Raw genomic sequence first — 27,059 nt, forward strand, 5'->3', positions numbered from 1 at the left:
TCGATGGCCGCGAAGCGACTCTGCAACACACAAGATGCCTTTATAAATAGGACAGTGCACGGCATGCAGTCTCATAATAATCCTGATAATACTAAGTGAACAGTCCTGTATCGGCACAGTTGAATCATTGAATGTTGCTGTCTTCATGGTCTCTGCCTTCGGGTTTGCTGAAAATCTTCGTTGGGAAAGAACACACAGCGCTGTGAACGGTATTGACTATTGTACTACTCCCTGCTGTGAACCAACCCAAGAATCGCAGGTATGACCGGAACTGAGCCGGACGCTTCCACACGGCCGGGCAGTCCAACTGCAGACAACAAGGCGAAGAAGCCAACAATGCGTGTTGCGCGAAGCGACCGGCTGACCATGGTGACGTCGCCTGAAACACGGGACCGGGAACTGCTACATGTACACGGCAAAGCGAGGCCAAAGCCTGCGGTAAGTGGATTCTGTCGGACTGATCGAACGAAGCATCAATTATGTATACAAATATTACTGTACATACTTTCTCCAGAGAGCCATCCGGTCCTGGAGCCCTTCACATACCTGGGAAGGGCTCCCTGATCTGGTCGGCGTGCTTGCTCAAAAGAGGAGCATACTCCACCTACTTTCGTCATCATCCAGTAGCATTCGGCATTCTTTGATGCCGTGGGACGTTCCCCCATACGGTTCAAATTATGTTTTCCCAACTGGCGGCGATGCGCTGCTAGCTGAGAATTTTTTGTTACTTTATTGTTCCGAGTGACAGTGCTTATCTCCGCTCCCTCGTGACGTGAGGCGGCACACTGTGAGACAACTAATTACTACAGTAGTACTTCCCAAGTTCCTATACCATGTCTCAGCCCTACGGACTGGTGGTCCTGTTGGCTTTTTGGAGCCGGACTAGCCGTGAAAGTACCTGAGTGCCAAGTAAGTAACGAGAAGTTTAGCTTCTCGTCTTAGCGGACGTACCCGCGCTAATCCCGGAGAAAATGACGCTCACGTCGCACCACTACCAGTACCACTCTTTATCGTGTCCCTGTCTACATGCCTAACATGGTTTCAGTTGGTTGGTTTATTTTCGCACAATAAACGGGAACTAGGCCCAATGACATAAAGGCGAATGGATAATGGATAAGCCGCATTTAGAAAAGAGAGGACAGGACTTAGAAAATTACGACAGAAGCAGTATCTGTTAGAGGAGTCAAGCGAGTATCAGGGGTGACAGGGTGGTCGAGGAGAGCTAGGGGGAGGGTTAGTCTGAGCAGCAATATGGTAGGCAACTTATGCTAAACTTTTTCTGTCTTGCTATGGTCCGAACGTCATCCGGCAGCAGGTTCCAGAGTGCAGATCCTGCGACGGACGGCCGAGAAGCACCAGAGCGAGTGGAGGATGGCTGACTGAGCAGACCACTGGACCTCTGATGACGGGTTCTCCTGCCAGCAGATCTGACGATCAGTACAGACAACGATTACGTGGCACTAGCTTTACCGTGAAGGCACCTCCAGACAAACGCTATGTATAGGATACTAGTATTGCACGGTTAAAGGGGAAGTTAAGGCAAAAATTAAAATTTCACCAGTTGTAGTCTTCGGGGTGCTGAGTCGAATGGCCGTGGTCCGAGGAAGCTGAGACGCTCCCTTCCTACTTGAATCCCAATCGAACTCGCGCACTTCCACCGAAACTGGGTGACTGCGCCCTACTAGATGGGGATTTGTATGCAAAATGTCACTAAAAGCGCCATTTCGTTCTTATAAAAGCATGGATGACCGCGATTGGCCCATATGTTGTAGTCTTTTGGACGCTGAGTCGATTGGTTTTGGTCCGAAAAGGCTGCGATGCAGCGTTCCTCCTTTATTCCCAATCGAACATGGTTGAACAAGCGGTCACGTGCTCCTGCGTACACCAGTCACCTGGTCACCGTGCCTGCAGGGTACAACTTACTAGCCTGTTTGACCTTTTTTGGGTGCAGTCCTGTCACTCGAGTTGAACTCGAGTTGAACCTTGGTGTGAAAGTTCTCGCCTGCTGGCGTGGTTACCAGGTGATTTTGGCACCCAGGAGCACGTGATAGGCTCCAGCGGATTATGCTCGCGAAATCATGGAATTATGCTTTTATGGATTCTCGCATTATGCTTGCAAGATCCTCATATTATGCTTTGGCATGCGGGGATACATATTCACTTTGTTGTACTTATGGACCCTCAAAGTTCGGAAAATTGTGCCTTTTTCGTACTTGCAAGTGGCCATATTAATACAACAACATGTTACATGAGTACTGAATCCCCATACCAAGGTGTCTGTCCATGCATGCTAGCCTAGAGATCAACATGGAAAAGAGAAAACATTACTTCTTCTATTCATTCGATAACTTCTTTTGTAAAGAGATTTTTCATTGCCGAATCAGTTTGAGTTACCTTCGTAAATTATCATGTTCAACTGTCTTCGTAATTGTCATACTCGTCCACCCTGCGAATAATCAGCTCATCTCTCCCGTAGCTCCACCTCTCCTTCCATCATGACCGAACAACTGTACCTCAATTTATTTAGAGCAATATCCATAGCCTGCACAGTCATGGCTGCTAAAATCCATGACTTCGTAACATGCATCAAGATGTAATTTACGGCCATGATTTCTACCCTGCGGTGCATTGAAAACACTATTATATCTGCATGACCTCTGAACCCTTTACCATGCATACCACCAGCACTGATCAGGTGCATTGCACACGCCTACATACTAGAACTGTGGTACAATCATGTAGTTATGCTCCTACCTCCGAAAGGATGCCAAATTATGCTCCAAATTTTCAACCACCAAATTATGCCAATAATTATGCCCGCATAATCCGCCGGTGCCTAGCACGTGACCGCTTCTTCAACCATGTTCGATTGGGAATAAAGGAGGAACGCTGCATCGCAGCCTTTTCGGACCAAAACCAGTCGACTCAGCGGCCAAAAGACTACAACATATGGGCCAATCGCGGTCATCCGTGCTTTTATAAGAACGAAATGGCGCTTTTAGTGATATTTTGCATACAAATCCCCATCTAGTAGGGCGCAGTCACCCAGTTTCGGTGGAAGTGTGCGAGTTCGATTGGGATTCAAGTAGGAAGGGAGCGTCTCAGCTTCCTCGGACCAAGACCATTCGACTCAGCACCCCGAAGACTACAACTGGTGAAATTTTAATTTTTGCCTTAACTTCCCCTTTAAGAGGGGATTATTTTTCAAATCCCCAAGGCGCGCAGCGCCGCGGGGATTATGAAAAATAATCCTCGCGGACACTGTGCAACATCCTGTATATGTAGACCACACTTTTCGGGTGATCAGCAGCGCTGCATGCAGCATGAACCAGTGCACTGAGTCTGTGAACGTACCGGTACGCGGTAGTTCTGATAATAGTAGTAGTCGTTTGTTCGTCGCCTCTCCAGGTTTTGATCCACTTTATTGGTTTGACTGAGGCGAATGCGGATTGTCACATACTTCTCCCTTTGCTGCACCAGTAGGGGATGCACGGTTGTGTAGGGTGGGTGGCCACATCATCGACTACATGAAGCACGGCCAAGCTGCAAGGATTAGGTAAAGCACTAGTAATTATGCCCGCCATTAAATTATGGTACGTACTTACACGCGTTACACGTAACCATGGCACAGTGTGCCCTGCTCATCCTACGTCATAAATCCCCCGCCTTGTTACCGGGGTACAGAATATTTCGGCCAAGATGGGTTAGGAGAGTCGAGCGTTAGTTGGCGGTGGTAAGACTAAGAGTGTAATACTCATAGTCGACCAAGATACACTGCACTACATGCCCTGATCCAATACTTTGTTTGAGTGCGTGTGCATAAAGTCTTGCTTCTGTTGTCGAGCAGTCAGCCTGAGCGGCGGCGTCTTCCTAGTTGTAATGGTGTAGCACCGACTGCTTGTTGCAGACTTATCTTGCCTCGCGACATCGCCAAGAGAAAGAGAAAGAGAGAAAGGTAGACTAAGACTTAGTAAGAGTGCTAAAGACCACTGCCTTCCGCACACCGGCGGCGTTTGGCGTGCTGCCTCGGTCCTTCTGCACAGACTCGATCAGCTGCTGAGTCGGCGTGCACACGTGGATTACGTTGCTGACATCCTGTACGCTGCTTCAGTTCAGCAAGCGGCGTTCTTTCTCTGGCTCCAGTCCAAGCAGAGCCAAGGGCAAGGGCACATCTATCCCGATAATGGCTCAGAAGCAACGAAATGTAAGTTAAGTTAGTATCTCGCGAGACGTTTTTTTGTTGAATGTCTGTGGCCTTTGTGATTAGGGCCATAGGATAATTGGCTCAAAACCCAATCTCAGCCTTCAGTCGCCATTCTATGGCGCTTGAATGTTCTTAATTTGCAGTGCAGCATGTAACAAGAGACCACCGTGTTCGGAAACAGTGATTTTACTACAACCTCCGTGGTTGATAGTAGGCCTCGACCAAATATGCTTGCGCATATTTCCGCATATTTTGTGAGACAGTTCATTATGGCATATTAAGGGACAAAGGGAATATTGGAATGAAGCCAGCATATAATTCAAATATTCTGAAGAAAACGAGGACAAAACATTCATATTATGGACAAAATGCGTTCAGAAATACCTTTTATCTGATTACCACCCACACACAATGTCGTAACTACAAAGTACAATCATGTACATTGTAACTACATGTAGTTACTTACACGTACGTGTACAATGTACAATGTAGGTCAACCCTTTCTGCTACAGCTACACACTACACAGGCTTACAAACCAACTCTTGCTCTTGCTGCAGATTGTCTTTTAGTTCCCTTGTTCAAGAGTATAGTGAGCGATAATCATTCCATCAGGTGTGCAAGAATGGACTCGGAAGGAAGACGGCAACGTCTGTATGGCCTTCCCTATCAAAATAATAAATTCTACTACTACTACTACTACTCGGATGGAGAGCCAAGGATAAATTTATAGAAAAGAAAAGGGACCAAGGAACTACAAGTTACGCTATAATGTCCACTAACACGGTAACACCACCAGTTACATAGTACATGTATAAGATCTTATGCGATACACGTCATACAGTACGTTTGCCACCCCAAATTTTTCTATATAAGGTGTTTCTGTACCCGCTTTGGGCATTTTGCCACCCCAACTGGCTCCTATATATGGCGGATTTGACGTTATCGCATAACCTCTATACAATCAGCTCATGCGATAAAATTGCACAACACTGACCGACGTACTGACGTTCTACAACTAACTGGCTAGCAGCTCTAGTACATCTTGGATGCGCACTCCAACAGCCTTCCAACTCAGTGGAAGGTTCTAAGTTATAGAAATAACATAAGGAGGGGAAGGTGAGGACGACCAAGATAAGCACGAGCTGAAAGTCTCAGCTGTGAAGGATAGAGGTAATAAGACATGATCTCTTCTCACGTGGCTGCTCTCCATTGCAACTTGATGTAGGGCTGTGGCAGAATAGTAGGTGAATCATTATCTTTCCCCCTCATTATCCAGGTAGCGAGAGGTGAAAACCATTATTGCTGATGATCATTGGGATGCTGGAAGTTTATCATGGCAAGTGGTAGTCCTGCGCGCAGACAAGCTGTCACTGCTTCCACTCTGTGAAGAATGCCTTATCCCAAACGGCAGACATTAGGCCAGTTCGCGCAAGGCGATCATGGATTGAGATCCCTCCCACTTGCGGAAAGCCTGAAAACACGTGGTCCGAAGTTATTTTACCACTCTATAGCCTTTACTTGTGCTGTCTTCTTCTCTGGTGTTGTGTAGATAAATGCATGGCCACAAAGCTCCTCTTTTTTTGATAGCACTTGACTGCAGGCTTGGCATTACAACCGTCCACAACGAACTGTACGTGCTTCACCAGGAATGTCGGAAACGCGCTGCTGAGAGCTAATAATTATGGACTTGGTAGATCTACTGCGTCCATGAGAAATTCTAATTTTTTCGAGCCTGCTGGCCTGGGCTGACTCGGCAAAGGCAGTTCTTTGAAACGCGCTCCGAGTTCTGTTCATAGCCGCTCCTTCATCCTGGTCCAACTTTATCGATAGGCATCAGCCTTTGGGTAATCCTGAAATAAAGAAGTTTATAGATTATAGATCACACACACGTCACAGAGCACCAAGCATCGTTCGTTGTAACTATTATTATTGTTGCTATGGGCATGAAACTATTTGTTACAACGGACGATGCTTGGTGCTCTGTGACGTGTGAAAAGCATGAATTCAGTAGAGACCACTAAAACTTAGTAAAAAGCGATCAAAGAAGCCCCACTCAAACATAGATAAATATATACAGTCAGCACGCGTCCATGCGACAAGAACATAATCATTGATCGACGACAGTCGACTACAGTCAGGTCAAAAGATGAGCGTCATCACCAGCTTGCCTCCGGACGTAGGACGCACGGGCCGGCACCACGAGGGCAGGTAATTTGCCACCCCACAAGGCACAAACTGATCCTCGAGCGCCGCACAACAAAGGAATAGGGCAGGTCACGATTACGGTGTTTGATGAAATTGGAGCAAGGAAGGAGGAGCAATTCCAGCCACGATGGATGTAGTGGGATTATACCCGAGTATCCCAATTGAGGAAGGCGTTGATGCCGTGGGCGACATCCTAGGTGAGCATTTTCAGCAAATAGACATGTTTGGCCTCGATGTCTGCCAAGCCAAAAGCTTGCTCAGATTCGTTCTTACTCACAATTACTTCAGATTCGGTCGCCAAATTTACCACCAGCCTGACGGGGTATCTATGGGCAATAATCTTGCACCACCATTTGCAATTTTGTTCATGCACACCATAGAAACACGTATTCTCCAGGACTCGCCCCTTGCGCCAATTCTGTACAGAAGGTACATGACTGTACAAGTATATTGATATCATTATCCTCTGGATCCATGGAAAACAGCGACATATGGAGTTGATCGACCGATTCAACAACGCGCACCATCGAATCAAGTTCACCTATGATCTGAGCTGCGACAGGGGCTGCCTAGATTATATCAACAGTCAGGCGAATTGTCATTAACATTTTATAGATTATTTCAGAAGCCGTGCAGCAGTGGTCTGTGTGACTACGCATCTTCTGTCCCTACCCATGTCAAGTTGGCCGTCGCACAGTCGCAATTCTTGAAAGCACAGCGACTCTCATACAATGCTCAGATGCGGGCTGAAAGTGAACACAAGATACACCAACGACTACTACTGAACCATTATCCAGAAAACATCATATCAGAGGCGAGAGAAGCGGCACGGAAGCCTAGTTCGCCATTCGCAAGTAAAAACTGCCGGTAAGAGTAGTATAATTATGAGCACTTGGGCAGTCTCCGCAATGTCGTTCAGCACAGTCGCCACCCCAATGTGTCAAGGAACCGACTATTGCGCAACGTAGGAGACGAGGCCGCCCGCTTGAGCCATGTCTTACTTGTCAATCCGGTGGGGAGAAGGTTTGCATTAAAGATGGTCGCAAGACCGGGGCTCTGCCAACTGTGGATGGTTGTAGTAAAAGGGGCACTGTTTCCGAACACGGTGTTCCACCGCCCTGTAATAATTATGCTGTCAAACTAAAAGCGTCGAAGAGAATTGGTGAGCAAACATGCTCATTCCCTGGGCACTGCAAATTCACAACTCATTTCATTTTAATGTAGAAGAGAAAAGGACATGTGGATACGAGTTAAGAGTAACTCTCCATCACTGTAACATGATACTATATACAGTCAGAAAGTGCAATAACTAGGCACAAAACTGACAGAGTACTGAAACATTCGACGTCCTGACACCTAGCTTCAACACATCTCCGTAGCGCTAACCGACAGCCTTCCAACTTGGAAGGTTCAAGGCTGTGATGGAGAGTTACTCTTAACTCGTATCCATATGTCCTTTTCTCTTCTACATTTATTTATGGCTCAACATCCGAGTTTCAAATTGCACATTTCATTTTACAGAATCATTTTCAACGTTTCGGCAAATTGCCATCATCAGGATGCAATATGAAGTGGAAGTCTGCCAAGGAGCAGTTATATACACTAATTTGGTGTTCTTAGGTGTTGATAATAATTATTTCTATGACTGCACATGTTACCTCCGTGCTAGAAATATGACATGTCTAAAACTAGTGAAAGATCACAAGTTTTCACTGACTCATATGCTGGGTGTTGGTAATAAGTTAGCACAGCGCAGATGTCACCAGATAACTTGAGAAATGTCTGAACAGGTTTCTCGCAAGCAATACACGAATGTGACCATGTCAGTGTTTTCCAGAAAATACGGTCACCTAGATAGCCAGTGTGGTGTGACTGTTATGACCACCCAGCACTGGTGTAGATCTCTGGGCCTTCGTTTCTGATCTCCACTGCCTCTCGCAATTTGCGGCTTGCCCTGTCACTGGCTCTTGCAACCACCGACACTGCCGAGAAGATGCTGTCCCCGACACCTAGGTTGATCCCTGCATGCTTAGCTCGCATGTGGTCACCCCATGGCTTATCCACAGTGCGCCTACGAGCTTCACCGTTGTGTTCCTCCAGTCTCGTCTCCAGTGTGCGACCCGTCTCTCCGATGTATTTTTCCCTGCACACCTTGCATTGCAGCCGGTATATCACATTCTTCTTCAAACATATTTTCACTCCACCCGACTTACAAGTCAGACACGGTCCCATTGGGCGTCCTCTTCTCTTTGTCTTTCTGATGTTGGGCTCCTTAATGCAGCTGGGCGGACTTTGTGCTGAGTGACAGAGCTGACGTTTGAGGCTACCCGCATGCTCGTAAACCACCCGGACTGGTAACTAATTACTTTTGCTTCCGGATAGCTTTGCTGACGCTGTGATGCACCCTGTCCGACTTATATGGCAGCTTCAGAAACGCACAACACGGATTACCTCGGCGGCGACGCTTGGGTTTCCTTGCTGCTTCTCGGGCATTGATGATGAGGCTCTCTGGATAGTGGTTGAGTTGAAGTTGGTCTTGAATTTTCTGTTCACTTTCCTTACACATGGTGTCATTGGAAGACAATGCTTGCGAGAAACCTGTTCAGACATTTAAGTTATCTGGCGACATCTGCGCTGTGCTAACTTATTACCAACACCCAGCATATGAGTCAGTGAAAACTTGTGATCTTTCACTAGTTTTAGACATGTCATATTTCTAGCACGGAGGTAACATGTGCAGTCATAGAAATAATTATTATCAACACCTAAGAACACCAAATTAGTGTATATAACTGCTCCTTGGCAGACTTCCACTTCATATTGCATCCTGATGATGGCAATTTGCCGAAACGTTGAAAATGATTCTGTAAAATGAAATGAGTTGTGAATTTGCAGTGCCCAGGGAATGAGCATGTTTGCTCACCAATTCTCTTCGAGTTATGAAGCTGCAGGATGCCTCACCGCTACTTCGTTCGTGGTTAAACTAAAAGCGTGTTTCTACAATACAAGGTTTATCTAATATCATCATCAAGAGTACATAAACCGGTTTATGTACTCTTGTTATCATCTATTCTTCTTGCTAAAGTTTCTCACTGCTTCCGGCCTGATAACCCTGAACCTTCTCCTTGGATTTCTAGTTCTTGAGACTTCGAGCACCAGGCCTACAATGACGGCTAGGGCTTGTTGTTGCAACGTTGGTAGACCTCGTCTGTAGACCTGGTAGACATGGCGAACTGTATCTAGATCTACGGCTATGGTCATGTACTGCAGACGTGTTGCATGACCAGGCACTAGCGCCCGCGATCGCGTAGTAGACCTACGAGTCCGACTCGACTCCTTATGCGATGAGGATAAGCCATAAGTAAGTAATAGTTAGTTATGGCTTATCCTCATCGTTGACAGATCGCGGAGCGAGCTGGAGCTGACTCAGCTGATCTGAGCTGAGTACGAGGTGGTTTGGCTTTTTTTTTAACATGGTTGTAAAATGACGTTTTTCAGTCACTTCTAGACAAGCTACGTCCAAATGAATTGTTGCAAGTGGAAGTGCTATCCTTCATGCCCGTTGTGTCCAAAAATGGGAATGATCCCACTGCACTTTGGAAAGTGTCTTGAATCATGTCCTACTTTCACAGTATTCTCAGGATTCAAATAATTGGTGTGTCATTTTTTAACAAATTTGTAAAATGGCATCACAAACTGGGATATTCGGTCATCAATGTTAGTTGATAGATATCACTTCAAGGATTGCTACTATTTGCTAGTGGATGAAAATTAATCCGTCAACAGAGGAGTGAACTGCATTGTATGCTGCGAAAGCCGTGTTTTTGTATTTGTAACTAATGGCTGTGTTATACGGTGGAATTGGATAGATAGCATAGCATCGCAGCGATGTTTTCGTTCTCACAGAGTGCATTCCATGACCTACTGTTCTTCATTACTGTCTCTAGTGATGGCAAGACGGCCTGACGTCGTCCAAAGGCCCTGCGGAAGCAATTCACTGCCCTCCTCGTCCATTCAGGGGCTCATTTTACACATTTTACACAAATCATCAAAGCACCCACCATTAATTATACCAATGTGGCAGGGAGAATTAAATTATATGCACCAAATTTTCTGGTCAATGTTGATCCGGCTACGATAAACTGCCTCCCATTTGCCACCACCCATGTTTCGATACAGCCATCCGGAGCAGAGAAACAGCCAGAAGAAAAGCAAATTTTACACATTTGTTAAAAAATGCCAAATGTTAAAAAAAGCCAAATCACTTCGTACCGGGTGCGCACGCGCGCGCGCTGCAAGGCTCGCTTTTTCTTCATAAAAATGAGTGAGCTGCATGCACTGCGCACAAGCTAGCGCACTGTATTAGCTCATACATACTCGTACTCGGGCATTACGCACGCGCTTGACAGATTGCCAGTCATTTCTGTTTTTATGTGGCCTGTACTGAGCTCATCATGAGGCTGTAGGCTGTCGTACGAGTACATGCGCTGCACTGGCAATAGTAAGTAAGTAAAGCGATATATCTCCAGGAGGTTGGCAACGTCGAGCTGCGATTTCATTTTGGTTGGACTGAGGAGATGGACAGGCGCCTGGACGAGCAAGCAATTAGCGATGGCGGCGAGGAGCCAGTCGTTCGAGGAAAGAAACGACCCGATGTATGTTCATTGTGCATTTCACTATAGCTTTGGACACAGAGAAGGGGAAATGTGACATTATGAGTATATCTGGTATATGCTGGAAAGCAGAGACTGATCCTGTGGCTATCCTTGAGTTGGATTACGGATGGAGCTGAAGTAATTTCACTTGTTATAGAATCTGTGATTTGGACAGTGGTGGAAGAAGTCTCTCCTGAATATTCTTGAATCTCAGCGCCACTGAAAACGTTCCAATCTCTCACTCAAATTCAGACGCGAGTTGTGAGCGCTGATTAGGCTAGGGGCTGTTTGGCGAATGGCTGTCCTTATCAATAAATGTACCGAGTACCTTCGCCTGATGGTAGCAACAGTCGGGTACGATCAGAGCGTGGTGCTGCGGAAATTCCTCTTTCTTCAATCGCCACAAAGCCACAACAGGAGGTTATGTCAGCAGCAAGTCCAGATCTGGAATCACAGCTTCATGTCTTGTTGACTTCCTGACCGTGCTGGTTCTGTGATAAAATATGTCCCAGAATGGCCTCTCCTTGTCCCTTCTTTGCTTGGATCATCTTTCTCCTTCTTCCTTCCTCTGTTTCTATGTTCATACTGAAGCACACACAAAATAGTAACACATTTGATTCAGGACTAGCAGCAGTGGCACAAGATTGGTCTGTGGTGGCCCATGATATGACTCACTGTGTACTTATTCACACTGATCTGGCGAGCGGCTTTCATTCAGTGCTGTTGAGATCAGTATTCCATCGATCTGATGCTGTGACGATGGCGGCCAATGAAGAATGTGTGTGTGTGTGTGTGTATGTGCATATGTGTGTGTGTGCGCATGTTTGTGTGCATGTGTGTGTGCCTGCGTGTGTGCGCCTGCGCGCGTGTGTGCGTGTGTGTGTGTCCGTGTATGTGCACGTGTGTGTGTACATGCGTGTGTATGGGTATTTGTGTGTGTTTGTGCCTGCGCGTGCGTGTGTGTGCGTGCGTATGTTCCTGTGTGCACGCCCTCACACTTGTGTGTGCATGAATTCTGCTTGTTCCTTTCACTCACAGCGTACTATAAACGTACGGGATTTAACTCCACACATCACATGTGGCCTGTGTTCTGGGTACTTGGTAAACGCAGCCACCGTCACTGAGTGCCTACATTCTTGTAAGTGCTGCTGAATGGTTTACCCTTGATTGTCGACTATGTCTTTGAGAGGGAGCAAACTAGTACGTTCTTGGTGCGTGTACATGTGCCCGTGCACATGTGCATGCGTGTGTGCATGCATGTGTGTGTGTGTGCGTGTATGGAGGGGTATTTTTGAAATCATTTTTCTAGTATTATGGTCTTTGTCTGGACTGTTTTTGCTGACGCTGATACCATCATGGCAGTGTTTTGTTTTCTACTGTGGATTTGGTGGGATATGTGTATATCTCTATGCCTGTAAAGTAGATGTATCATGTTGTTTACAAGGCGATGTGGGAATACCGCTTTGGGATTTTATGTATTTGGTAACTGTTTCCAATTCTTTCTGTTTGTCTCTCTCTCTCTCTCTCTCTCTCTCTCTCTCTCTCTCTCTCTCTCTCTCTCTCTCTCTCCTACACACACACACACACACACACACACACACACACACACACACACACACACACACACACACACACACACACACACACACACACACAGTCTGCCGATCATGCATTGTCAAGCACCTGCACGTCAAGCGGGACTGCCCGACGTGTCGTATTGTCATCCACGAGGCCTATCCGCTTCACTATGTGCGGTGAGTACCAGAACCTAACCCTGATCTCAGCTCCATATTCCGTTGTTTGCTTGAGGTGTGTGTGTGTGTGCGCGCGCGCGTGTGCGTGTGTGGTGTGTGTGCGCGCGCGTGTGCGTGTGTGTTTGAGGTGTGTGTGTGTGTGTTTGAGGTGAGTGTGTGTGTGTGTGTGTGTGACAGCCAAGACAGTTACCTATGCACACCCTTTTTTTATGCCAATGCACTCCGTGTGGTGTGCCCCCGCCTAAATAAAAGATATAATACATTTCTACCATTGTTCGGCATGTTTATATTTGGGCCAAATGGCCCAGGGATCGCAAATCAATACCTGCTGTGAAGCCAGAGGTTCACCCACTCCCTGTAGTGCACAGCTGGTCAATAGAAGTTGTGCAATCATGTCATATGGCTATTGTAGTTATTGACATCAGAAGCACTGCCCTGCCATTCCGTATCAAGTGCATACCCTGATGAGCTCGTCTTTGCTGGCTAGTGTTGGTTCGAATGATCACGCCGCTGTGTTTTGCTTCTGGTCTTGGTGGCATCGTGGTGAACTGGTGGTGGTGGTGCTGGTGCTTTTTCTTTGTGTATACAGTATGGATCGCACAATGTCTGATATCGTCTACAAGTTAGTCCCAGGGCTGCAAAAAGGTGAGCCGAGCTTCTCTCTCCATATCGGCTCTCGCTCGTTTAGTGGTGCAGTACTGTAGTTTGCCCACGTTGTGTGTGTGTGTGTGTATGTGTGTGTGTGCACGCGCGTGTGTGTGCGTGTGTGTGGTGTGTGTGTGTGCATGCATGCATGTGCATCACTGTGCATGTGTGTGTGCGTGCATGTGTGTGTGTGCGTGCATGTTTGTTTTAGTTTTTTTTTACACTTTTAAAAGAATCATGTGTGGGTGTGGTATGTGCATGTGTGTGTACGTGTCTGTGTGTGTATGTGTGTGTGTGTGTGTGTGTGTGTATGTGCATGTGTGTGTACATGTGTGTATGTGTGTGTGTGTGTGTGTATGTTTGGCTTACTCTAGTTTAGTCGCAGGTGTACATGATGGCAGCAGTACAACGGGTATCATTCAGACTAGTAGCACCGTGTTGTGCTTTGTCGGTGGCACTGAATGTGGCAGTGCATTTGATGCATGGTGTGCTGTTGTCCTGTCTGTTTATTCTTACTAAATTGTAATGTGCTTCTTTCTGTACGTGTGTGTGTGTGCGCGCTCATGTATGTGTGTGTGTGTGTGTGTGTGTGTGTGTGTGTGTGTGCACGCACTGTAATGCAAATGTGTTCAGACGAGATTGAGAGGGAGAGGGCATACAACGAGGAGCACGGCATTGTTCCTGAAGTCCAATGTATGTATAAATACTTTCCTTGCATTCTACCTGTTGCTAGCAGCAGCAGTAGTGGTGTGTGTGGGTGTGGGTGTGGGTGGGTGTGTGGGTGTGGGTGTGTGTGTGTGTTCCAATCTCTCTTGCCTATCACTCCACTTGACAGTAGTTTCTAGAGCACATTGCCCTCATGGTGTGAGAACTGTTTATGTGGACCGAGCACAACGGGGGGGGTTGTACATGCACAATGCATGAACGAGTACTCTGATATATTCCCACTACGATTATTTTCAAGAACTGTCCTCTAATCGAATATCCAGTACAATTATTTCACCACCACTAGGGACGCATTCCGATACAAGCTTCAGCAAAGTAAGAGGAATATTGTGTGAAACACTACCTCACGAAGTAGTTGTAGTATTTTCAATTCAAGGTTTCCCTAACGTGACTGTGCTGTGTGGTTTTCCAGCTGATGCCGAGCCAGAGAATAACCCGTCATTTGCTCAGCCGTCAACAAATGGTGTGCAATCCGTTGCAGCACCGTCAGCTGCATCCACTACCGCCCAGTCACGATCGCCAATGGCATCATCCGATCCGGATAGCGACGGGCTGATCGCAATCCACCTGAAGAGAAGAGATCCGAAGTAAGTAGTCGTGTGTGTGTGTGTGTGTGTGTGTGTGTGTGTGTGTGTGTGTGTGTGTGTGTGTGTGTGTGTGTGTGTGTGTGTGTGTGAGTTGCTATGTCTAAAACATAGCTGTTCGCTATCATCGCTCCCGCGATGGGCATGTCTGAGGTCTGAGGTGTGTGTGTGTAGTTGCTATGTCTAACATAGCTGTTCGCTATCATCGCTTCCGCGATGGGCATGTCTGAGGTCTGAGGTGTATGTGGGTGTGTGTGTGTGTGGTGGTGGTGGTGGTGTGTGTGTGTGTGGGGGGGGGGGGGTACGGGCATGTGTGGTGCGTGTGCGTGGGTGTAGTATGGGTGTGTGTGTGTGTGTGTGTGTGTGTGTGTGTGTGTGTGTGTGTGTGTGTGTGTGTAGGATGGGGGGTACGGGTATGTGTGCGTGGGTGTAGTATGGGTGGGTGTGGTGTGTGCACGTGCCCGTGTGTGTATGTGGCGGGGGGGGGGGGGGGGGGGTGTAGTAGAGGGCATTCTTTTAAGAGCTGGTGGGTGGTGCTGATTTCGTACGGCTTGTAATGCCTTAGCATCAGTACACTCAAACGCCTCTTATCTGGACGCCTCAGATACGGGCACGTCTCTCTACCGGGCACCTTCAGCTGAGGGCCTATAGCACAAATGCTTCGAATTTGGGGTTTTTGAACTTTTTTCCGTGTGTGGAAGTGCTTATGTTTCACTGCCAACCTATGCAATCCCCACATTTTTATCAATGGGTTCCCTTTGTATCCTCAACATGTGCAATACGTGCCAAATAAACTTCTTCAAAAAATGATATCATACATGGTAGGTGAGTTATTCTGAGATACGGGCAAATCTGAGATACGGGCAGTGCCCGGTCCCAAGGTGCCCGGATAAGAGACGTCCGAGTGTACATGTATGCCATGGTCGGGTACATACGGCAAGTGGCGGATCGTACTATCGGCCATGTTTGAAATGATGGATGTGTCTGTTTGTCTTTCTTCATGTTCAGGGAAGTTGTTGGGAAGAGATCGCCAACGAAGGTCAGTGAAGCATCGTGGTATTTATCTGTTTGTCCCCGCTTGCAGGACTTTGGAGAAAACTAACCTGTCGCCGGCAAACTGTTTTGGCTGGCAGCAATGACTAGCAATGAATAGTAGAGAAAGGAACTTCGGTAAACACAAACATTCCCACAGCACTGCAAATAGGCTTGACTGAACATCTGTACCAGTTCCATTTAATAGTTTACAATGGAATGGGGGGAATGGGTGTGTCCGCCCAAGTTCTCCTCTCTACAGATGAAGCTGCAAGAAGCCTCAAGACTTCTACAGCACCATGCCCGGTAGTACCGGTACTCGGAGTAGTGTTGAGTGATTTGACCAGTTCGATAGCCTCGCCCAATGACTGACATTAGTGTACTACTCTTACTGCACAATGCAGGATTTGCAGCATAGTCTACAAGTCTGGAAAGAGTACGGAAAATGAAAAAAAACCAGACTGGAAAAAGTCCGGGTAGAGTTGTTGTGCCAATTATAACTCTTTTCTTCCTCTTTAATATAGCTATGAATAGGATGAAGGCCGCAGACATCACGCAACTACGTTACTTGTTTGACATGTATTACTGTGTATTTTATAACAAAAATATTATTGAAAACCCAGAATCGATTTTCTCGTTCCTATCATCAGTGGGAAAAAACGGAACTAAGGATACAACCAAAGAAACTGAAGTTAAGTACTGTAAATAGAAAGGTGTTAGAAATAACATCAAGATACAAGTGCAATAAAACCTTCTTCCTCTTTCCTTTGCCTTGTTCTTTTCATTTTCCGTGTTCAGAAGCTTCAGCGGCCGTTCATCTGTATGTCGTCGAAAGCCACTGTTAACATTCTGCGCAAGTACATCAAGACCAAGCTCTCGCTGTCCGATACCGCCAATGTAAGTCTCTTCGCGGAAACCTCTCGTGATTAGGCCAGCCCAGGAATAGAAGTTTGTTGAAGACCATCCCCGCAGTCCAATCACCCCCCCCCCCCCCCCCCAAGCAGTTTCGTATCCTGTTGTGCACCGGGTTGACCTGGCACATGCGTATTGAGATGTGTTCGCATTTCAAGCCTTGCAAACAATTTCTGAGACTGCTGTGTTTAACTTACTAGTGTTTTCGTGCTGCCCATGCATAACTCTATTTTAAAGGGTAACTCTAAACGTATTCTGGTGCAGCGGTAGAGGTACGGGTATTGACTTCGTACAACAGTGTTCTGTAAGTGCTGACATTTCTCCACCTTGTCTATATGTTCGGCAGGTCGACGTTCTATTCGACGATCAGGTACTCGGCAAGGAGCACTCGTTAGAATTCCTCTCTCGCACTCGCTGGAGGCTGAAAAAGGTACAGCATGTGTGCATGCGTGTGGTGTGCATGTGTCGGGGTTGTAGTGGGGCGCAAGTTTTCGAGCATAAACACATCAAAATGCGGTTGCGGTGTGTTATTTGCTTGCCAGCTAATGTATGTGCAGTTGCGCTACGCAAAATCCGACCCAAAGCAAAGCTGGCACCCTGGACCACCATTACCCATGGCTAGTGCATCTCTCTCTCTCTCCCCCCCCCCCCCCCCCCCTCTCTCTCCCTCTCTGTATTTGTACTACAGCAGCATTCGCACCACTTTCAGTGATCCCTTGTGTAAGTCCAGAGCGCCAATTACTAGTATGCACTTTGGGTCGAATTTCATCTAGGACAGCAGTATAGTGCGACAGCTTTCTGCGATGCTTGACATGAGTTGTTATTGTTTCCGTTGTGTTGTGTTTCTTCATGTATATCCTATGCAGACTGATGTGGTCGACCTAACATTCACTGTTGCTGTGCCATAGGTCTAGTTCAGCTCGACGTAGTTCAGCTCAACGTGCTATCACCAGATCTCAATGTTTTATAGGCTGCCAGTGAAGTGTGCTGTGTGTGTGTGGTGTGTGTGTGTGTGTGTGTGTGTGTGCGCGTGCGCGTGTTTGATGCGTTTAGTGTGGCTGGAGATATGTTTTTATTAGGCTTTTTAAAAGCGCTGAGTGCGCGCACGCGAGTCAGATTGCGTGTCTGGGTACTTTGATTGACACGTGTGGCTATCTCTCTCTGTCTTGCTACTCTCCACTCTTGCCATTCTAGGTGTAGGGGCTACTTCACTTTCTCTCTCTCTCTCTCCCCTTCTCTTTCTCACTGCTCTTATTAGTTTTAGTCGGTGTTGAAGTCTAGCTTTACTAAGCAAGGCTGCAGTGTGCACATCTAGCCGTGTCCCTTTTGGCCACGTTCATGTTCTTCTGTCCTTTTTTCTTTCTTTTTTTACTCTTTAACACCCGATGATTGCATTCTCTCTGGCGTATCCCTGTTGCCGGCACTGGTCGACTGACTCTTGTCACCGTGCACCTGCTGATTTGACTGAAGTCATGTTGAAACTCTAAGGAAATGTAGCCTATTTGCCTCTGTGTGTGTGTGTGTGTGTGTGTGTGTGTGTGTGTGTGTGTGTGTGTGTGTGTGTGTGTGTGTGTGTGTGTGTGTGTGTGTGTGTGTGTGTGTGTGTGTCCCATATGGTGCAGTGGTACAGTGAGTATCGTTTATAAAGTGACCGGGTGTAACGATATACCGGCTATAATGATAGAACTCGCCAAAATCAAAATCAAATCACAAAAAATACAGTTAAAATATCACTATACACACTATTATCGGCTATACCGATATATCGCTTATTGTGATGGGCTTCAGGAAGCAAACCATATCAAATGCACAGGAAAATATCGCATAATACTGATCAAGAGTGATGATCACAAAACAAGTGTTCTTCCAATATAGTTCACTTCCTCCAAAACGGATCCAGTGTTGCCTGGATGCATCAGGCAGCAGACGTGATCGAGAGAAAATTCTTCCCTGTATGCTGTAAGCAGCCACACGTACACGTGGCTGCTTTTCATGCTTTTTCCAGCATGTACGCATCATTTCATGCACAGTCATGTGTCATGTGTCAGTCATACATGCAAATCGGCTATAGTGATGCACCGGATATAGTGATAAATTATCGAAAATCAAAGGGGCACGTTATATCCACTATTTACTGTATGTGCAGCGATTTCCAATCGATAGATTGCGGGTTCGATTCCCGACGATTATGGTCACACACGTCTTTCTTCTCTTTCTCAGACTCTTCCTGACTTTTCTTTCATTCTCCTGGGTGGTTACCAACAGCCAGTGCATGCCGGAGTATGTGGTGTGATGTGTGTGCGGGAAAAAATGAAAAGACCAAAAATAGGGATTCGCTGGCCAGAAAAAGTCACTTCAAATAGCTGTATGGTGTAGACCAGGCTGAATAGTGACGGTCAATTCTTCAGTCTTGCAAGCTGTTGAATGGTGCAATCCCAGCACAAGCTGCTATGGCCTCTGCCGTAGCATTGCTATCATCGCCTCCGGCGATGGGCGTCAAAGGTGTGTGTGTGTGTGTGTGTGTGCACTCCAAAGAAATGTAGCCTAACTATTTACATGTGCGCGCGCCCGCATGCTTCCAACCTATCGGAAGGCCACCTCTTGCCAAAGCATTCGGAAGTTGGGACTAGTTTCGGCTCCGACTATCTGGTGTGTCGTCACTGTATGTACACGGGCTTCCATGGCTGATGTTGATGGTGACTTGCAGTGTGAAACTGAAGAGTGCGAGCACTCCAAGTCCCTAGGGTATGTATTACTGGCCACCGGACGGCAGCACACAACATCTGCACTGTACTGTGATCACTCTGTTGTTTATTTTTTAATTTTTTTATTCAGACCAAATAATAATAAAATTTATTATTATTTGGTCTGAATAAAAAAATAAAAAAAAGATATTAAATATCAAATTGGTCAAGAAGTAGAGGATGAAAGAGTTCCTTGTAATGTTCATCCTCTACCTGTTGTAAGTAGCTCTGCCTGTGCATTGAGCACTGTTTCGGACAGCCTGGAACCTTTCTGTTTTGTCAAAATGGGTCTTATGGCAACATTGGACAACGCTCAGCTGCACTGCTCGTTCACATAGTCGAATGTGCCTGAAAGACGGTCATAGCGAGCGAAGCGTTGAACAAGAACCGTCAGGCTGTGTGAAATAGTAGTGCAGCTCAGTTGGCCAGTGTTGCCGTGAGACCAATTTGTTGTTACAGTGAAGCTGCGTGAAGAGTCATTCCGTTCGTTATTTTCATACACTGTTGTCCCGTCACTAGCACTATCAAGTACAGGCTAGCACAATGATTGCACAATGATTGCACTTGGCAGGTAGACCAGACCATGCTGGGGCATGGAGTTGAGTCAAAACAACAAAATGTATCCAGCCCATTGCGCAGGCTATGGACTATGGTGGAAATCAAGTACACAATGTAGTACGGTCGGCAAGGTAACGTGACTGACAGTGTCTATGCAGGAGTCCCACTGTAACTATGGTTACGATGACAAACACAGGGCCACGGCCACTTCAAATCAGGCCAGAGACCATAAGAACCACTGGTATTGTATTCACAGTTGATCCGGTATACTCTGCATACGTTTCAGGCTGGTAATCTGCGGACACATGAGGCCAGGGAGTATGTGTTTCCCTGTTAGTGCTAGCATGTGCACACATTGCCCGTAGCGTATACCAGTAAACACGTTCTCTGAGTGCTACATCGCCAGTCCACTCTGTTCAGGCGATGCATGGCAGGCGATCTTGGTCCAGTGCTCACTCTCTCAGCCACAGCTTTTGTTTTATCGTGTTGGCAGCTCCGTGCTCCATGTAGAAGCGCTTGCTCACCCAGCTCATGCTCGGGTGCGTCGCCAGAATGGAGCCGCCCTTCCACACGTCGTAGCGAGGGTTTGGCGACGACAGGACCCGGTGCCTCGGCAGCGTCCAGACCTTCTTGCCATTCTCCCTGCTGTAGCGAAGCAGGTCGGAGCCGAGGCGGTCGGCAAAGCCCGGGGCGCATGCGTTACCGCCAGTCACCACGAGGTTCCGGAGTACCGTGCCGTTTACAGCGTACTCGGCCAGAACCTCCAAGTGAGCGGTGATGCGTCCGGCTAGACCATCTTTGGGAACTGGCACCGTCTTGCCCGTTCTGCCGGGCCCGGCCAGTACGCCTGTCTCCTCTTCAGGAACGTACATTTGCTCCGGGTCTAGGCGACGGGCGTCGAAGAGACTTTCGTACACAGCCATTCTTTCCGGGCCCAACATAAGCTCACACTCTTTCCCTTCCCTGTCCTTCAGTTTCAGCTCTTGGACAATGTTCTTGCGGGGATCGACTTGCTGCCGGTTGTCGTACCAGAACATGCGCGGCCCGAGTGAGACGCGCGAGTGCCGCTGTTTCTCCTCCAGCACTCGCTTCCAGCTCTCGTCAAAGTCGCAGAGCTGATGGTTGTAGAACTGCGCCACCATGCTGTAGTCCTCCTTCAGGGCTTGCGCGTACTCGTCGCTCAGGTGGCACTTCCCTACGACTTCTTTCGTGAAGTCGTGAGGACTCTTGGCCAGCAGGTCTTTCAGGCGTCGCGTGGTCGCTATTCCCGTCATGCTGTCGTCCATCGGCATGGCAAAGTGGTGCGTGGTGAAGCCCTCCTCGACCGGCACAAACTCGGCCGTCGAGTGGCCCAGCGCCAGCACCATGCCACTCGACACGCCACGGCTCAGCAGCGCTAGCGCCGCGTCGTCATGGAGACTCACATCGCACCCGTTCAGCGACTCGAACAGAATCTGAATAGGCACAGCAAGAACGACAAGTTGAACATGCATGCACTGGAAATGATGAACGGCGCACTCGTGCAAGTTCATTGTATAATTTGCAACTTTTCTCTTCCTTTTTTTGCATTGACTTTGTGGACAGATTTCCATCTTCAAGTCTTGGTTTTATTTTCATGATAAAGAAGTTGAAGACTCCACTGCAACTGTTCTCACTCGTATAGTTGAATAATAATAACAAGTACAGTCAACCTTGCGAATAACGACCCTCGATTGTTCATCAGGAAAGCACCGTCGTTATTCTCGAGTTGTCGTTCCCCGCGCGGTTGAAAGTACGCAGTCAAATGTTCACTGCAGGTCTGAAGATTGTGTCGTCATTCACGAGTTGCTATGCATGTGTCAATGCCTTAACAATCCTGAGTTATACTGCCCCCATTTGACAGTACAACATAAAGTGTACAAGTAGTACACCTACACTGACTACCATGATCATTCAGTGTACTTCATGTAGCACAGAATCAGGCAAGTTTGCTTTGTACAGTATGGATTTGTCTGATGTCATCACTAGAGCTGGAAGTACATGCATCTGGCCTATACACAATCTCGCAGCTCCTGCAGCCTGCAGAACAGCATGCATCCTGGCCATCAGGCTGGCAAACACACCTCCAACATCTTGCGGTGGTCCTTGGCGTGTAAGTACGGTGGTACGTTCATCAGGATGGGATGGTCTTCGGCCACCACCCCGAGATTGTGGTGCATGCCATGGATCCAGATCTGCAACATGAACAGACCTAATCAGTATAACTTATAAGCAGGCACCATTCAAGCAACAGGGATAGTGCTCAATGCAGCACACTATACAAAGCTGGTCATACACTATTGACAAAGTGAAACAGGTTTTCTCTTGCAGCTCTGAGTTTCACGCCAATAGGCAATCATCAGACAATACTATAATGTATTTGATCCATTTCATGCACATCGTGCCAAATGTGCAGACATGTTTTCAGATCATCGTGCTGCAGTTTTCGAGTCATCCACTGACTCACGCAGTGTACACGTTGTAGTGTGTTTGCACAACACACGGCATGCAGGCAATGGGAACACGCCGGTAGTCCAACCTAAGCTAGGTAGGGCGCAACACCCAGTTCATGCTGGTGCTGTGTCTTGCGACCTCAGCTGATACAGTCATGTCCTCAGTCTGGTACAGTCGTCCCTCTCTAATCCGGCACCTTTTGCAACGGCATTTTTTGCTGGATAAACAAGGGTGCTGGATTATCAAATCCTGCCCTCCAACCCGGCCCACATGTTAACATACATGTTTGTGTCGTACGTCAAAACGTAGGGATGTTCTGTGTCAATCCAAGTACTTTGTGGAATGCATGTCTATAACATACACTTGGCGGGAATATCCTATGCACTGGCATAGGATATTCCCAAGTGTATGTGACATGTGTTGTGTATGTTACAATGGTCCCTGACAGTCTGCGATGTACAACTGCTGGATTAGAAAATCGAATTATGTACAGTTTGAGTGATTTGTTGCAGAAAATCGCTGCTGGAGGCGGAATTCAAGTGCCGGATTAAACGGCGTAGAAAATGAACTGAAAAAATCCGTTTTGCCAGAAAGTGTGCTGGTTTGCAAGGGTGCTGGATAAACAAGTGCCGGATTAGAGAGGGACGACTGTACGGGGAAAGCCTGGACTGCAGACCTAAAGGAATGGGGAGGTAGTAGGGGTGAACAGTCACCAACAACTGGTCACTGATGACATCTGTGCGTTATGGACGATTGAGTTATCGGCTATAGTGTTCTTCTTCTGGTGTTCAACTTGTGAAGTCACATCTATGCATTTCCCCTTTGTGGGAAACACATCCGTGACTATGCAGGACTGCCGGACACACTTCTTGATTGGTCCGGTACTCTCCGAGTGCCTTTCATACTTTGTGCATGATATGGAGGGTACACATGACCTCCATAGTAGTAAACATGATTGTGTTGATGGCTAACATGTTGGTCCGGTGATGACCTCACCAACCGGACCGGTTCCGGCACCGGCCCTGCTATGATCATCTCGCAGCAGCCTAACACACAGGTGCCTAAGCACTTCACTGAGAGTCACACAGACGTGCAGTGTAGATGCCGTGTGATGATTACCACCAGCATTCTAGTACTGTAGTGTGGTGAGTGGCTTAGTCTGCCCACCCCACTGGCATGATAGTGGCTGTTACGTAGCATCCATCATCTTGCAACTGACAGTGAGTATAAATACTGTATGATGGTGTACGACTATAACCAGTAGGTGGCAAGTAATCAGCACACTGTAAAAGCAGAAATTTTCGGTGGTGTAATATTTTCGGTATTCTCCAAAATCGGCGGTTCGGTGGAGGGAAATTTTCGGTAAACCCGTTTTCCAGGTAGGTGTACTAGTACTATACCGAAACTTTCGGTGCGTGTTATTTTCAGTAAAATTTCGGCACCGGAGTTACCGAAAATAACACACCACCGAAAATTTCTGCTTTACATTAGTTGGTTTTCCCTAGGATGTACAGTACTTGATATGCAAGCGTAAGCAGCAGGGCCTGTTCATCAATGAGCGCGGCATGTGGTGGAGCTGGAGCAAATCCATGGGCAGTGCTTCTCAATAAAAATAATTGTGCGAGTCTTTGTAGTCTGCACCCTACACCAGTTCACATCCCACTGTCCAAGGGTCAAACAAGGGCTGCACAGCGCTGCCCGGTGTGGCACAGCGCCCGGCGTGGCACAGGCTCGCTTGATGGGATTTCATTGAGCAGCAGCTAAGTGCAGCAGAGTGAAATTTGAGTCCAGGATACCAGTCCAAGGGCCATACAAAAACTGGATCCTCTTCTTCTGTGTTCAGTCTCGACCCCCCCCCCCCCCCCCCCCTACACACACACACACACACACCTCAGGCCTCAGACCTGCCCATCGCGGAAGCGATGATAGCGAACAGCTATGTTAGACATAGCAACTTGTGCTGAAATTACACCATTCAACAGCTTGCAAGGCTGATGAATTGACCGCCACTATTTTTAGCCTGGTATCCACCACACAGCTGATTGAAGTGACTTTTTCTGGCCAGTGAATCCCTATTTTTCATTTTTCCATTTTTTTCTCTTTTTTTCTTACACACACACACACACACACACACATACACCTCAGACCTCAGACCTGCCCATCGCGGAAGCGATGATAGCGAACAGCTATGTTAGACATAGCAACTTGTACACACACACACACACACACACACACACACACACACACACACACACACACACACAAACACACACACACACACACACACACACACACACACACACACACACACATTTTGTGGATTTCCTGGCTTGAGCCCCCCATCCCATGCTTGCGGGAGACAAGAGGAACAAATATCTGAATCAACCATGAGCTCGAAAGGGTGTATTGAGGTCTGTATGGGTTTAGATCTAGTTTCAGGGATTTTTGTATTGTCATTTGTCACGTATGCATATGTATGCATAAAACGACGTGCTTGAATGCAGCGGTGACGGAGGAAATCCACCGCAATGCAAATGAACGGTGACAGCACGCAAACATGCGGCAAGTGAACAAAAATAATAATGTTGCTTACTTTTTCCAGGTCAGTCCAATTGATGACTCTCTGATTCGCTAGAGGATATCGCGCAACGTATTCAGAGCCTTCGCCCTCCGCCGACCGAAGCAGTTGCTTCGCTTGCTCGCCGACAAAATATTCATTTCTCTTGTCGGGCCCGAGCAGGTATTCCGACCGCTCCTCGACGAGGCTGCCAATCGGCGAATCATCGTTCAGCTGACCAGCATTCCTGTGTTGCGCCACCACCGGGGGTATTTCCAGGTATGGCAGCGGCTGTCCGGCCGTCCCAAGAAATATGCAATGCGAGCCAATGTCGAAAACAAGAGGCAAGCCGCCGCGATGAGAACGCCCGCCGCCATCCATGCGCGACTTGAGCGCCTCGGGCCCTATGACACGACTCATTCTAGTTTGGCCGTGCTATGTCTGCAAGATGCCTCGAGCGGAAATCCTCCGACTCCTTTACTCAGCTCATTCGACAGCTCATTCGACAGCTCATGCGATGTTGTCGCTCAAAGAGCTAGGCGGACGGAAGATGATTGTGTCGGAAACGCCTTCAAACGGCACAACCAGCATGCAGGGAGCAACTCATCGACGTAGACTACGTATACCATGGTATACGGTAGAGTCCATACCACCACGACACATCGTGCAGTGTGTGGGAGGATTTGTCAACACAAAGAGTGACGTCACACACATTACGGTGAGTGGATGCATGACGACTGTAACCATGATAACGCCAACACTAGCAATAGGGCTTGAAAGTGATGACGTCAAAAACGGCCAGGGAGTACTAAGTTCACATCAGATTTCTATTTGGGATCCACTCAAAGGTGTGACTTTGCTATTGCCTCAGTATGTGGGTGCATAGCAACCCACGCATGTCGTATGCAGGTGTGACTTTTCTTCGCCACCAGTTCTTACCCCACCCCCATTAGGCAATCCAGTCAATTACACCGGCTACATCACCTTGCTGTGAGTAAGACCGCTTGAAATGTGCTTGGATCCATACAAAAACTGGATCCAAGTGGATCCAGTTTTTGAATTTTTGAAATTGTTGCTATGATTGTTGTGACGTAGCACTTTCAAGCCCTATTACCTGTTGCAACACGTCTAAGACTCGTAAGACTTAGGGTTGGTTCACATATCGCCGGTACGCGCCGGGAGTCACCGGCGGTGGGCTTCTTGCAACCTCTCCCGGCGCATTGCGATTGTGTGAACCAGTGCAGTCGTAACAAAATCATACGGTAAAATATCGCAAGGGACCGCCGGCAAAGTTGGACAGTGCCCAACTCTTGCGATCTGCCCCAGCGCCGATCCCGTACAATTTTGACCAAAAGTGGTTTGTGAACCGTTCGCGCCGGTGATCGCCGGCTGCCGGGAGCCAGACTTTGTCAAAATATCAAACCAACACTTGTCCTAAATTTTCCTAAATTGAAGCTAGAGAGGAGGTCCGTTCGCCATTCTTGTAGTCGCTTCAAGGTGGCAAATAAGTCAGCATACCAGCCCGTCCTTCTCGGATGATCTGCTTGACCATTGTGCAACTTCTGAGACAAATACAATTGAAACAAATAGAAAATATGATGGATACATTGGCAAGTTCTTGTGACTTCACCAACGTTTGCAAGCATAATTTCGACACAATCGCTTACTAGACTGCAATAAAATGTGTAGAAGTATTTTCATGATCTCCAGTAAAAGTAGCACCGAGTGGCCATCACCGAAAGACCTTGAACTACTGAAGAAACAAAGAATTCAAGCTTCAATTGGCAAACCTGTCGTAGCATTTGGGCACATTCTGTACTACTTTGTAGTAGATTTGGTACTCGAACCGTATGCGCAACGGATCGGGAGCTGGCTCACCGCCGATGTCTTGCGGCGCCGATTTTGCTTATGTGAACCAACCCTAAGACTAGTAAGAGTAAGAGAACCAAGACTACTACCATAGAGAGTAGAGTACATGAAACCGCAAGCAGGGAGGAAATATTCCTTTAC

The 27,059-nt window shown here is 47.3% G+C and overlaps 2 protein-coding genes across 4 annotated transcripts; one reads left to right on the top strand and one right to left on the bottom strand.

The window, feature by feature from the left end:
- Window positions 1-95: 95 nt before the first annotated feature.
- Window positions 96-18,222, top strand: LOC135816854 (polycomb group RING finger protein 3-like). 3 transcript variants are annotated; one of them, XM_065329957.1, is made up of 10 exons: window positions 96-438; window positions 12,104-12,203; window positions 12,723-12,819; window positions 13,409-13,464; window positions 14,098-14,157; window positions 14,603-14,777; window positions 15,783-15,813; window positions 16,605-16,703; window positions 17,065-17,148; window positions 17,585-18,222. In XM_065329957.1, the coding sequence occupies exons 1-10, from the start codon at window positions 262-264 to the stop codon at window positions 17,624-17,626; spliced, it is 921 nt and encodes a 306-aa protein (XP_065186029.1). In that variant the 5' UTR covers window positions 96-261; the 3' UTR covers window positions 17,627-18,222. The 3 variants fall into 3 exon arrangements, with proteins under 3 accessions (XP_065186029.1, XP_065186041.1, XP_065186034.1); XM_065329969.1 differs by lacking the exon at window positions 96-438 and adding an exon at window positions 4,070-4,204 and having other exon boundaries at window positions 17,585-18,221; XM_065329962.1 differs by lacking the exon at window positions 96-438 and adding an exon at window positions 10,885-11,065 and having other exon boundaries at window positions 17,585-18,221.
- A 1,769-nt stretch (window positions 18,223-19,991) lies between these two features.
- On the bottom strand, window positions 19,992-25,636 carry LOC135816872 (uncharacterized). Its single transcript, XM_065329976.1, has 3 exons — window positions 25,086-25,636; window positions 22,123-22,233; window positions 19,992-21,474 (listed from the first exon to the last, which is right to left on the bottom strand). The coding sequence occupies exons 1-3, from the start codon at window positions 25,467-25,469 to the stop codon at window positions 20,473-20,475; spliced, it is 1,497 nt and encodes a 498-aa protein (XP_065186048.1). The 5' UTR covers window positions 25,470-25,636; the 3' UTR covers window positions 19,992-20,472.
- Between the last annotated feature and the right edge of the window lie 1,423 nt (window positions 25,637-27,059).

Source organism: Sycon ciliatum, chromosome 1 (genome assembly GCF_964019385.1).
Source record: "Sycon ciliatum chromosome 1, ocSycCili1.1, whole genome shotgun sequence".
NCBI lineage: Eukaryota > Metazoa > Porifera > Calcarea > Leucosolenida > Sycettidae > Sycon > Sycon ciliatum.